This window comes from Austrofundulus limnaeus, unplaced genomic scaffold, assembly GCF_001266775.1.
Source record: "Austrofundulus limnaeus strain Quisiro unplaced genomic scaffold, Austrofundulus_limnaeus-1.0 Scaffold251, whole genome shotgun sequence".
NCBI classification, from domain to species: domain Eukaryota; kingdom Metazoa; phylum Chordata; class Actinopteri; order Cyprinodontiformes; family Rivulidae; genus Austrofundulus; species Austrofundulus limnaeus.
In genome coordinates this window covers 667,611-680,500 of record NW_013952653.1, presented here as the reverse complement: position 1 = coordinate 680,500, position 12,890 = coordinate 667,611, and the positions used below count along the sequence as shown (strand labels likewise).

At 37.7% G+C, this 12,890-nt stretch overlaps 2 protein-coding genes across 7 annotated transcripts in view; one reads left to right on the top strand and one right to left on the bottom strand.

The window, feature by feature from the left end:
- lrrc47 (leucine rich repeat containing 47) overlaps positions 1–1,815 on the bottom strand; it is a 4,655-nt gene extending 2,840 nt beyond the window's left edge. Inside the window, exons 1-3 of the mRNA XM_014020411.1 lie at positions 1,228–1,815; positions 644–1,105; positions 443–559 (exon numbers count right to left, since the gene is read on the bottom strand). Coding sequence (XP_013875865.1) covers positions 443–559; positions 644–1,105; positions 1,228–1,797 — 1,149 coding nt within the window. The 5' untranslated portion in view covers positions 1,798–1,815. The remainder of the gene's footprint in view (positions 1–442; positions 560–643; positions 1,106–1,227) is intronic.
- Positions 1,501–12,890, top strand: part of cep104 (centrosomal protein 104) — a 30,612-nt gene continuing 19,222 nt past the window's right edge. For 2 of the 6 annotated variants that reach the window (XM_014020408.1, XM_014020405.1), the window contains exons 1-8: positions 2,607–2,691; positions 3,624–3,808; positions 4,567–4,693; positions 5,276–5,449; positions 5,931–6,069; positions 6,914–6,976; positions 9,979–10,055; positions 10,871–11,039. In XM_014020408.1, coding sequence (XP_013875862.1) covers positions 4,581–4,693; positions 5,276–5,449; positions 5,931–6,069; positions 6,914–6,976; positions 9,979–10,055; positions 10,871–11,039 — 735 coding nt within the window. In that variant the 5' untranslated portion in view covers positions 2,607–2,691; positions 3,624–3,808; positions 4,567–4,580. Of the gene's footprint in view, positions 1,585–2,605; positions 2,722–3,623; positions 3,809–4,566; positions 4,694–5,275; positions 5,450–5,930; positions 6,070–6,913; positions 6,977–9,978; positions 10,056–10,870; positions 11,040–12,890 lie in introns of those variants that run through there. The other 4 variants (XM_014020406.1, XM_014020409.1, XM_014020407.1 and 1 more) reach the window with 4 other exon arrangements.

Here is a 12,890-nt window from a genome sequence, read left to right as displayed (position 1 = left end):
ACAAAACATGGGCATAGTAACAATATTTTTATACTACATTTATCCATTTTAAATATACTAACCTCACTCCTTTGTAACAACTAAGGCAAAAATGTCATTAATTCCAAAAATCTTTTCAGGACCCCAACTTGATGTTTCAGGACCCCACTTGTCCCAACTTTGGGAAACACTGGTTTAAAGTGTTCTTCAAACAAACAATACTGTCATTTCTTGCAATAATTTCTGAGACAATTTATCATCCAGTATTTTTTTTAATCATGACAGGCCTTGATGTAAAATATATAACTTGGACTAAACTGTGGTTCTCAAACACTTTTTCTGTCAGAGTTCCATTTTAGAAAAAGGAAATCCTTCATGCACTTACTATACCCCTTGGTACAGTTTGAGAACTACTGAACTAACGTGAAGATTTTAGAATGTAAATCAGTCTTTAGCAGCAAACCTTTAGTCGGGTTGGTGGTTTCACATCATAAATCAGTGGACCTTTGAGAAGCTTCGCATCATGGGTTGCGATAGTTGCAATGGTTCTTTTGCCGCACAGATCATCATGAAGTTTGGTCTGAAAAGAAACATTGATCAGTAACTTTGGGGCATGTCATTTATGGACTACGATAAAATCTAATCTGGAATATTCTGCTTTTACCTGAGCCATCAGGAACCTCTTGAGAGCGTTCCCCGCTTTGAGGTTCATGCCTGTGACCGTGCAGCACACCAAGTACGGCCGGACGTCTTTAACCTCAGCGCTGACCTTAACCGTGAGCGCCGTGGGTGCGTCTGAGACGTGGAGCACCCTCACCACCATCTTGTTCAGCTCCTCCACCTCGTCCTGCTCCTCGGCTTCTTTCCCCTTCTTCTTCCTCTGCTGCTTTTTCTTCCTGTCGGCGTTGCGCCCTCCTCCGTCGGCATCGCCACCATCCTCCCCTGGTCTTCCTCGTCCTTTCCCTCTGAGGTAGTCCAGGATGGACTTGGTCTGACACCCGTTGACCATCTTCTCCAGCCGCTTGTCGCTCAACTTGTTGCCTTTGAAGTTGATCTCCTTTAACTTGGGGCAGTTGCTCAGGTGAGGGGGGATCTCCGTCAGCTTGTTGTTGGAGACATCTAGCACCTGAAAAAGACATGCAGGAGGTGGGAAAAAAAATTAACCATTGTCATTCCCAAGAGGGTAATGTAGCACCACAGTCTTGTCTTTGTTTACATAGAAAATGCCATAAAGTAAAGTTTACCCACTTTTAGCGCAGACAGCTTGTGAATTTCTCCACTCAGTTGTTCTATCAGGTTATCAGAAGACACCAGGGTGCTCAGCAGGTCCAGCTGCTCGGAGTAGAGGTCAGCAGGGAAACTGGTCAGGCGGTTCTTGGACACGTTGATGGTAGAGAGCTTGGTGCACTGACTCAGTCCATCCGGCAGAGCCTCCAGAGAGTTACAGCTCACGTTCAGAGTGTTCAGCTCCCTCAACTGGGTGATCTCGACAGGTAACGATTTAAGGTCGTTAACGGAGAGATCCAGGACTTTCAGGGACTTCAGGCTGCCGATTACTTTCGGGACGGCGCGGAGCTTGTTTCTGCACAGAATGAGGCTTTGGAGGTTGGTCAGATGTTGGATGTCCTCGTGGATCTCTGTCAAACTCGGGCACTGGCTAACTTCGAGATAATTCAGCAGTAGGAGGGAATAGATCGAGGAGGTCAGTCCGCCGTTAGCGGAAATTCTCCCATCAACAGCGGCTCCCTGTAAAACCAGTTCACGCCTCTTCTCTGTCGCTGCTTTTTCTATTTCTGGCCAATTCTCCGTGTCATCCATGCTGCCGCTGTAGAAAACGGATGAAGCCTGCTAAGCTAATATACACGACTTCTTTCATAATATTTTCAAAATAAGGCATTAACTTAAAGGATATCGCTTTGTGGAAGAAAAATATTGTACTTATCTACCTCAAACAACTACTAAATTACTTAAAATGTATTTTATATATTGATAAAACATGTGATTTATAACTTAGTGTCATATACGTACTTGTCAAGCCTTTATTTTGACAACCCCTTTCATCAACTTCCTTTTTATTTTCTTTCTTTTGACGCTTTTCCGGGTTTGTTTAGTTAGTATATATTTTTTAATCTTTACTTGTTACCGAAATATGTAATCATTAAATCAGACATAAACGAAAACAATAAATAAATAACACTTCATCACAACACTTCCTGGTCCTCACATCACATGTCCGAAATCAACCAATCAGAAGCTAGCTATAAGGTAAACAAAACAAGTAAAACACAAAAGCAGATTCAGCTTATTTAACTATGCTGTTGTATGTTGTAAATATGTAAATAATAATTCTGCTCATAAATGTAAACAACCACTGTTTAAACAACCAAATTTATTTTATATTAATCAACCCAAAATACAATAACTTAATTTGTAACCCTTACATTTATAAACAAAAACAGAATAACGACTAAAATAGCATGAAAAACATAGACTATAATTTCTTGAGTCTCTTCTAATTTCTAAGTCAAGCAAATAAACAATAACAATACAAACACCAAAAACAGAAATCTAAATAAATAAATACATAAACTACATGGACCACAATTCCTTGAGGCTGACCTACAACTGCGCATGTCAGGAATGGTTGTTGTCAGTGGTGGTTATGGAGATGAGATGGAACTACGAGCTGTCAACAAGACGGTGAAATTGCTGGTAAAGTATCTTCGAAAGGCACGAGAAAATGTAAATTTACTTAAAAATGTACGCTTGCAAATAAACAACCTAAGAAAATTTGTAGATACTGAATTTTGTTTCACAGCCAGTGCTGGAATTTCCCAACAATACCGGTACTGTTAATATGTTAGCTAAACCTCCCCACACCCTATTTAACACATTCGGGTCTGCAAAAAAATGGGTTATTTGTCCTGTTTAAGAATGTTATGTGTAATATTCGGTTTGTGTCAAATAATTGACGCGAACTTTATGCCAAAAATCTGTGCGTTATACCTGACATAACAGTTTTACTAGCATGAGGCTTCGAGTTAACGCTAAAAAGCCTTGACACACTGTTTTTTTATTTTTTTTTTATTTTTTTTTTATTTTTTATTTTTTATTTTTTTTGCTGTCTGCCCAAGTTGTCTGTTCCGAAATTAAGGTGAAGGAAATTTACATCGAAAATTAACTACTACAAATAGCTGAATAATTAAGCTTTAACTTAGAATGACCCATCTGTTTTTGTGGGTGTTCCATTTGCCTGCATTTATACATATGTGTCCCAGTTAGAAGCCTCCTAGACTTTCCAGAATTTGTCAGGACCAGTGTGTACAGGTTTATTACTAAAAACCAAACAGTATAATAACTTGGCCGAGAGAATTAAACTGTAATACTTTTCAGTTAAAATGTTCCATAGAAAATAAAGCAAGCACACTCAAATGCTGAAACACTAATTTATGAGAGCACTTTTATAAATGACGATTTATATCTGGAACACTTTTTTTCAACCACAACTGGGAAAAAAACAAAATTCAACATCATTTGTCAGTTTTCAGTTAAACTCCTTTGTGATGAGGAGACATTTTAGTGCCACTAAAAATAAAAATGGGATACTCAGATATAAAAATGTGCTCTTTCTCGGTTTGAAACAGGACCTGCGGAAGCTCCATGGTCAGTGCCGAAGTCGAGTCCTGCAGGTTCGAGCCCAGGTTGTGTCAAGAAGGGCATCTGGCGTAGAACAATTGCCAAATCTTTCAAGCGAGTTTGCTCGCTGTGGCGACTCCTGAAGAAGGGAGAAACTAAAAGAACAACTTCCTTGGTTTGAATTTGTCATGTGGTAGGAAACGTCACTTTCTTTCTGAGTCATTAGTTTAACAACACTTCATGCACTTTCCTAACTATCTAAAGCACAAAAAAATTGTGTAGCTCTTCTGGACGGGTTCTTCTCTAATGAAACGTTTCGTCTCTCCTCCAAGAGACTTCTTCAGCCTGAGAGTTTCAGGCAAAATTCAGGCATTTAAGCCCTGCCTCCATGTGACTGATACTCACATCACATGGCTATCGTTGACACCTAATTAACACTATTGTTAACAGGGGGTGGAGTGATACTGGCAATAGCAGCGCTGTAGGAGGGGGACAACTGAAAACGGAGACCTCCACCTCTGTTTAATGATGGACGTCTTTCTTCACAAAAATGGCTTCTTTTACTCCTCTCTCAAACCAACGTTCCTCTCTATCGAGAATGAGAACATCCTCATCTCTGAAAGAGTGACCGCTGGCCTGTAAATGAGTGAAAACTGCAGAGTTCTGGCCATTAGATGTAGCTCGTCTGTGTTGGGACATTCTTTTGAACAGTGGCTGCTTTCATTAGAAACGTTTCATTAGAGAAGAACCCGTCCAGAAGACCTATACAATTTTTTTCTTTTTGATTTTTTACCTGGATTACTGAGATGCATCAGGATATCTAAAGCACAGTTACTGCAGTCAAGATTTGTACCAAAAAAAAACATTTATTGTGACTGACTGGTACTGTATTTTTTGTTATAAATAATAAGAGTAATAAAAAAAATCTTGTTTTTAATTTATTTTCATTAGTGTCCACCAGAGGAATGCCTAAGAAGTTAGGATTTATTGTGGTCAGCTCTTCAAGTCATGAAGACAACTTCAGTGCCGAGGAGCTCATGGTCCACGCACCCACAGTCAACGGCTGGAGGTCCAACAGGTACGTTAAAACGAAGCTGTACTTTCAGGAAGTAAGTGCACTTAAAGCGGTTTTTAAATAATTTTAGATAATTTGCAATGCTGACCTACAGCTTTTCATATTTGAGAGGTCAAATGGAAGGGAGGTGTACTCAAAAGTGAGCTTCTAGCAATATTCTCAATATGTACATAAGGTAAAATGTGAGACTAGAAAATTTAACGATGAACTCTTTTACCTACCTTTTTTAAAATCAGTAATATAAATAATCATGCTTATTGTCTTGATGCATCTCAGTAATCCAGGTAAAAAAATCAAAAAGAAAAAAATTGTATAGGTCTTCTGGACGGGTTCTTCTCTAATGAAACGTTTCGTCTCTTCTCCAAGAGACTTCTTCAGTCTGAGAGTTTCGGGCAAAATTCAGGCTTTTAAGCACTGCCTCCATGTGACTGATACTCACATCACATGGCTATCGTTGACACCTAACGTAGTAAAAGAAACGTTTCATTAGAGAAGAACCCGTCCAGAAGACCTATACAATTTTTTTCCTTTTTTTAAAATCATGCTTATTAATAAATAAATAATACATTTCTTTATATTCTACAGGCTGTGTTCCTATCCTCAGCACATCACCCTCCAGCTGGTGGAGAGAAGTAGGATAAGGAAGCTGCAGCTTCTGGCTCACCAGTACCTGATCCCAGCAAAGGTTGAATTTCATATTGGCGACAGCCTTCCTGAAACCAGCCCTTCAAGGTCCTCTGGGCAGCTTCAGAGACTCGGGTGAGACCTCAAACTGGATTTAATTTAGGATTTTTTGATGCAGAGCTGGCACTGCAGAAAGTAGGGAGTGGGGTAAAGAGGCGAAGACGAGAGTCAAGGTAGGATGGAGTGGATGGAGAAAAGTTTCAGGAGTAAGTTGTGATAAAAGGTCAAAGTAAAAAGGGTTACAAGCTATGCTGAGTGGTCTGGAGAGAGTGGCACTGACAGAAAGACAGGAGCCAGGCCTGAGGTTCTTCTTGGGAGTGACGAGGATGAATAGGTTCAGGAATGAGATCGTCACTGGTGCAGTACAGATTGAATAACCGAGAGATAAAGTTAGAGAGGCCAGACTGAGATGGTTTGGACATGTGAGTTACCCACGCTTGGATGCTGATTACTCTAGTTTTTTTTTTAACAAGAGAAAATTTAGATTGACAGGTCAGACTGCAAAATAAGGATCTCAAATTTAAATTCTAATCAACAAACCGCTCTGTCACAACAGGTATGTGTCCCTGTCAAATAACGAGAAGACAGGTTTTAAAGCGCGGGAGCTGAAGTCAGTCCATGTGGATGCCATCGGAATGTACCTGAGAGTAACCTTCCACAGGAACCATAACAATCGTTACAATCACTACAATCAGGTACTCATATATAAGGCCTATTTTTCATAGCTTGTTAATGCTCTAATATGAAGTTGTGTTTAATATAATTCAACATGGTGTTTTCTACTATTACAGTAGGACTAATATTTGTCTACAGGTCTTTGTGTTTTTCTAAACATATATGATACAGTAGATCATCTGTGTCTGTTGCTTCGTTTCAGGAGCAATTAGTCTGAAATCACTGCAATATCCAATTAAATATTTTTATATTTATTCGATTTTACTTGTGCATGATAGGATATTTTATAAAGCTTTTATTTTTGTACTGAAATCAGTAGGGCTGTGTATTGGCAAGACACTGGCGATACGATACATATCATAACAGAGGGGTCACGATACAATATATCCTGATAAATTACGATACTGTTAGCAAGGCATTATATTGCGATATATTGCGATTTTTTTTTCCAAAAATTCTATTAAATAAAAACCTCTTACTGAAAAAAAAAAAAGGAAAAGCTAATGTTTACTTACAATACTAATGCTACCCTTACTCTCTGGCACTCAAGAGGTAGAGGAGCCAAATAGCTGGCTCACTGCTGCCAACTAGTGGTCAGAGGCTGAACTATAACACAAAAATGAACGGTTGGCAAGAAGGTTGACATTTTAAACCTTAATTAAAAATCGATACAGGGCTTTAGAATATCGATACAGTATCAGGAAATGAAATATCGCGATATTTCAGTGTATCAATATTTTCTTACACCCCTAGAAATCAGTAAGATCCACAGTAACCTTCTTATCATTGCTTTATCATTAAATAATAATAATCAAGTTTTTTTTTCATAGTTACTTCACCATCAACATCCCTTTGTGTTTTCAGGTTGCTTTGGTTGCCATTAATCTTCTGGGAGATTCTTTGGATGGCAGTTTTTTTAACACAACAGTAAGTTACCTCCCTCTTCATGTTAACGGATGCTGAATTTACATTTTAGCAACAGAAGGGGGAGGTGTTGAGCTTCCATAACCATCTCCTCAGCCGCTCATATTAGGGTTAATTGGTGTGTCAATATTGATCAACTCAGATTAAATCTAGTATGACACTTTTATTATAGTGGTAATGCACTGATGGTGTGTTACTACATGGTGTTTCTTTTATATAATATATGTTTTTCTTTTACTTGTAGTCAAATTAAACTCCTATTTTTTTGTTAGAATACTTAAAGAGGGCTGACAAAATTAAGATTTATACAATATAATGCGAATGAAGTTCTTAATTTAACCTACAGTTCATCCCACGTTCACATAGCTAAGATATATAACAGTTTTTATTTGCACATGTTTACCTGGGCATTGTGCATGTATTCATACATGTATTTATGCATATATGTGTGTGTCAGACGTGTGGTAATGAAACACAAAAGGACGGCAGTATGTAATCTAACTGGAGGAAGGCCTACAGTCAGTCGCTGTAATCAGATAGTCCTGCAGACGGACGGCTCTCGAAAGAGGGAGAGCACCTAAACACACACACATGCACACGCACACACTCACACGCAGAAATACATGCAAAGACACGGACACCCCCACGCACAGATTCCAGCGAACAGGCTTTGCATTGTTGCTTTTTTTAATCCCACCGAGCACCTCCATCGCAGCAAAGATCTTGCCTGGAGAGTCGGATGGGAGCTTGTTCTCCTGTTTCTGCTGCTCCGTGGCTGGATGTCGTGTTCGTCTTGTAAAAGGAAACTATGGCGTGAATATATAGAGAAAGGTTTTATTATTTGGTGTAAAATGGAAACAACCCAACTTCACTTCATTCATATCGGCAGGCCATTACCCCACTTTTCTGTTTGCTTTCGGACTAACATCACGCTTAACACCTTTTGTTTATACAGCGCCCTCAGCATGCAACATATTAAACCAGTGTCTGGTTGTTCCAGAGTTAATGATGTGTCTATGAACTATATTAAGCTTTAAATAATTGTGTAATTGTGGAAGTTATTTTCAGACTAAATGCTGAAGAAGCATAGGTTAAATTCAACAACACAACTCAACTCCTGACACACGTGCATTATATCTATGAGAACTATGAGAATTATTGATTAAAGTAAACACATAAGACAACCTGTATGTGCACGCTACACATTTGGTGCTCAAGGAAAAACTCGATTTTATGCACGACGCTGTCATATTTTTTGGTTTGTAGTCTTACAGAATACTTCAAAACTAAAACCATAGTAAGTTTATCCCTTTTTATCTTTATCTTCTTGATATGCTGTGCACTCCGTATATCAAAACATCCCACCTGAAGTTAAGGATTATCTGAGTCAGATTCAGGTTTAAAGAGTGTTTGATTGATTACTTCTCTAAACATTTGCTAACATAATGTTTGATAGATGAACAGCTGAAATTGATGTATTCATTAAAGCCTGATGTTGGTGTTTATAGCATGATATTTGATTTCCCTGTGTTTATCTGTGAACTTTGACATTCTGTTCTGGGTCACACGCAGAAAACAATGTGTCTGTGTGCGTTTTCATGTGGCTCATGAATTTGGTTCCATGCATGCTCTGTAGGTATGAGTCAACAAGCGTTTACACATTTTTAAGATTTGTTAGTATAATCTAAATGTTGTGCACACTATTGTTTATATGGCAACAATAACCTTTAAAGTTACTACTAATGTAGAAATTCTGATGAACTGGCAATGTGTTTTAAATGTAGGAAATATGACTTATGTTTTCATTTCCTGTTGAAAGTGTTTTACTAATACGTTTACTGTAAAATTTCTAGGCCTTTCTATACTTTGAAGAAAATCCTCTGTTTATGTTGTACTTTACATGGTGAACATTTGTAATTGTGTGAAAGCCTATCAAGCGTTCACACTATTGAGATATTTTTTTTCTTCTGTATATTTTTTGGACATGTATCTTGTTCTGCAATTTTTGTTCTACTTCAACCATTTGTACATCAAAACGTTCAGCTCCTTCTGGACATTCCTGTTATGACCGTTGGTACTTCAGTAATTAATACTTTTTGACATATTTAGCTTTTCAACCATGTTTTTCTATATGAAACTGAATGGAGCTGTTTTCAACATCATTAAAACCTTTTAAAATGTGTATAAATATTTACTGTACATTGTACCGCTTTGTTCTGGTTTTGCTGATGTTAGCTTTTTTAAGCTATCATTCTGATCTTTTCTGCTATTCATCTGCTAATTTTAACTTTTTGCCATAATTTCTGTTATTTTAGGCTTTTTATGTTCTATTCCAGCTGTTTTCTGCTATTTTCAGCTGTTTTTTCTTTTTTCTTTAGTTTTTAGATATTCTTTTTATTATTTATTTTCAGCTAAATTCACCTTTTTGTGAGAATTTTAGCTTCTTACTGCTTTTTTCAGTTATGTTCCTATGTGCTAATTTCAGCTAGTTGTTTCCTGTAGCTATTTCAGTTATTTTTTTAGCTATCCAGCAAAAATCTTTCAGCATTAAGCATTCACCCTGCAATGCAAATTTTCTAGTTCTAAATAATTTTTAGCTAACAGGCAGTGGTGCTTAACAAAGAGCTTTTTATGTGAAAAGCAGCTTTTGTGTTGTAATGTGAAAACCAAGTAAGCAAATAATGTTGTTGCTCCATTAATAATTAGCTCTTAATAACTTTCAAGGTGATAGCAGTATCTGAAGGGGATTGCTGAACCCTCTTAGGGACTGAGAAATGACTGGGTTTAGTTTAGGGAGGTAGAATGAGTCTGTTATTTTAAGCCTATGTAAGCAACTTTTTTTTCCTTCTTGCTGTTTATTACCCAATAGATTAACTTAAAGGTCTCCTCAAAGTGTTTGTTTGAAAACCATCAGTCAGATCTTGCATTTTGGCGTCACACAGTATTGCAAAAGTGTACAGTGTATGCATGTGTGTGTTCAATTTGTCCATCTGTTTGCCCCCCAGCCAAGCAGAGAGCAGCTGATTGAACACTACCTCAACAGTACCCAGCAGGAAGCCGCCTTGGACACCACTTTCATGGGGTGAGGCGAGGCCATTGAACCCTGTGTTTTTTAGTTTTTTTTTTTTTGGTTTCGTGACGATAACACTGCTCAACAAAGCTTTTGAGTTTGAAAGAACCATTTTAAGGCAATGCAGGTGGTGGTCTGTGCAAAATAAAAAAAACATTTTGAAATATACATATTTTTTATTGTATCAAACCCCCGGTGACGTTCCACCTCAAAGTCCACCCCCCTGCGAGGGATTAGGGGGGAATCATTAAGTGCTTTTTTCCCACTTTGGTGAGGAATTGCACAACAGCTTGCACATTTAACTGATAATAAAAACACTGTTTTTAAATTGGGAACAAGTCTTTCCATTAAAGTTAAACAATTGATCAGTTAGTTTTTAACTGTTAGATAATATTTTTTGTATTTGTTTTGTTTATCAGTGTAATCAGTTTGTTTAATTTGGAGGAAAAACTACCCATTTAAAGGTCTTCTGTTTGAATACTTTTCATGGTTATGTTATTTGTTTTTGATGGTAAAGTGGATGTGTTTTGGTGATTGACTTAATGGAATAGATTAAATATGCAATTTGAAGCTTTGCGAAGCACTGATACTGATAATTACTGATTATACTCCTTGTTTCTTTAAGTAATTTAATAGTAAACCAATATAATTGGCTTATCCAAGTACTTGGTTATGTGATGGACTTGTGACCTGCCCACAGTGACTGCTGGACATAGGAACCAGTGTCCCCTCGGCCACCCAGACAGGAAAATGTGGATAAAGACAACGGTTTGATCCAAGTATTTATTTCAAATGTTTGTCTTTGTGTCTTTTTTTTTCTGGATCAGAAAATGTGAGCCCGTCTCCCCCTTCGATGACTTGGCCTTCGGTATGTACCAGGACCCCGAGGTTGCTCACATCATTCGTCTCCTGGACCAAAAGAAGCAGGAGGTGGTTCGACAGGAGAACTTTGAGGAGGCTAAGACTCTGAAACAGGCCATAGCAGATCTGCAGAAGGTAACCAACGGGCTGCATTGCATTTACAGAAAACGGATTGAGTTCAGAGAAGAAATGATCATCCACAACCGGTGCATTTTTTTGGGATGTTTGGTAAAATTTGCTTTTGCTCTTGTTTAAAACAAATAGTAGGTCAGCACGCAGGTATTCACATTCTTAGGTTAGAAAATATGTAAAACACTCTCAGCTGCAATAAATAGGTTTTTATTCATAAAATATTCCAGGAACTTGTGACATTTTACACTGTCTAATTCTGGCTTTAATTAGGTTTACTATTCTAGTTTTAATGCTTTTTCTAAAAGAAATACGTATTTTACATATTTATTGTTTCAACGTCACTATTTTGACGGTTCTACAGATTATATTGCTGTTATTTATGATGAAGAATGTATAATGTATAGATCAAAGGCTCAGGAGAAACATATGTTGGGGTAAAAAAAACAGTTGTTTCCAGTGCAACTGTAACAAATTTTCCCTGCAAATCTAAGTTTTTGTTGGTTTTTTTACACGTTTCTTTAGTTCTGCTACTATTTGTAATGGAAGCTGTTAAACATTGTTCAGATTCCTGTTACAGAGCCACTTTGTGTACAGCGTTACCATGCAGACCATGAATTCTTAACAAGCTCAACAGCTGCAGTCGGGGTACTTCGGGTAGTGTCTCACCAGCTTACGGTCCGGAGCTCGTCTGTAACCAGACAACACTGATGCTGTCACGTCGTCAGTGTGACATGTTAGCAACAAAGCAGCTGGTAAAAGCAGTCGTGCAGAAAATTATGTTGTCGCACCTTTAAGATGTCGTGAGCTAGGATCAAGTTATGTTGTTAGCTAGCAGACAACAAAAAACTAAAAAGAACTGCTTAGCTGTGTTTTTTCTTTTTTAATGGAACTATTTCAAGAACAAATCACCTACTTTTTAACACATTAACAGACCAAACAGCTTGCTTTGCATTTGCATAACACGTAAGTTTGCCTCTTTATATACATTTAATGGTCATGCTACACAAGTGTTTCTTAGCACACTTCAGCTCAAACACGTCAATGTTTTATCTGAACAAAAAGCCTCATGAAGTTTTCTAATGGAGACTGTGTTGGCTGTCAACTTGTTAATTCAGCTCAATGGAATTTCCTTACAGAGAAATGACATCGTCCACTTACTGGTAGACGCTGTCAAGTTTCCATTTTGTTAAACTCAGTGACTCAGTATGTGGCACAGTTGCCTTTATAGAACCAAGGCAGAACTCCCTGAGTCAAGTCAACCTTCAGTACAGGTCCAGATATTCTTACGCTGTAAAATCTATGTATTTATTATTAATTATAACCATCATAATTGCCATTTAGGGCTGTAAGTGTTATAGCGTTTTACTCACCAAAATGGTTCCCAAGATTTGGCGACTGTGAAAAAACAAGAACTTGTTTTTGATCAGACAAGACACCGACTGATGGTTTGGTCAAAATCTCTTTATTTTACAGTTTTAATTATAAAGTTAGCTCAAAAAGTAATGAAATTTGAGTTTAGTAGACAATTTCTTGGTTGTAACAATGCTTCTTGGCAATAAATCTTATACGGTTGGAAAGCCTGGTAATTTCACCTTTTAAATGGTGCCACATTTGTAAGGAACATGCATTTGTGGCGTGAGCAGTAGAGCTGAGTATGTGGGTTGCGCACAAGAAAAAAAAAGCCAAATCTTCTCTGCTGCTGCCAAGTTTTGTGCTTCTGATACCCCCAGGTGCTGCCAGTCAGGTGCCCACTATAAGGTCTATTACCAAGAAACATTGTTACAAAAAAGAAATAATCTACCAAACACAAACTTCTTTACCTTTTGTGCTAATATATATTACATACATTATATT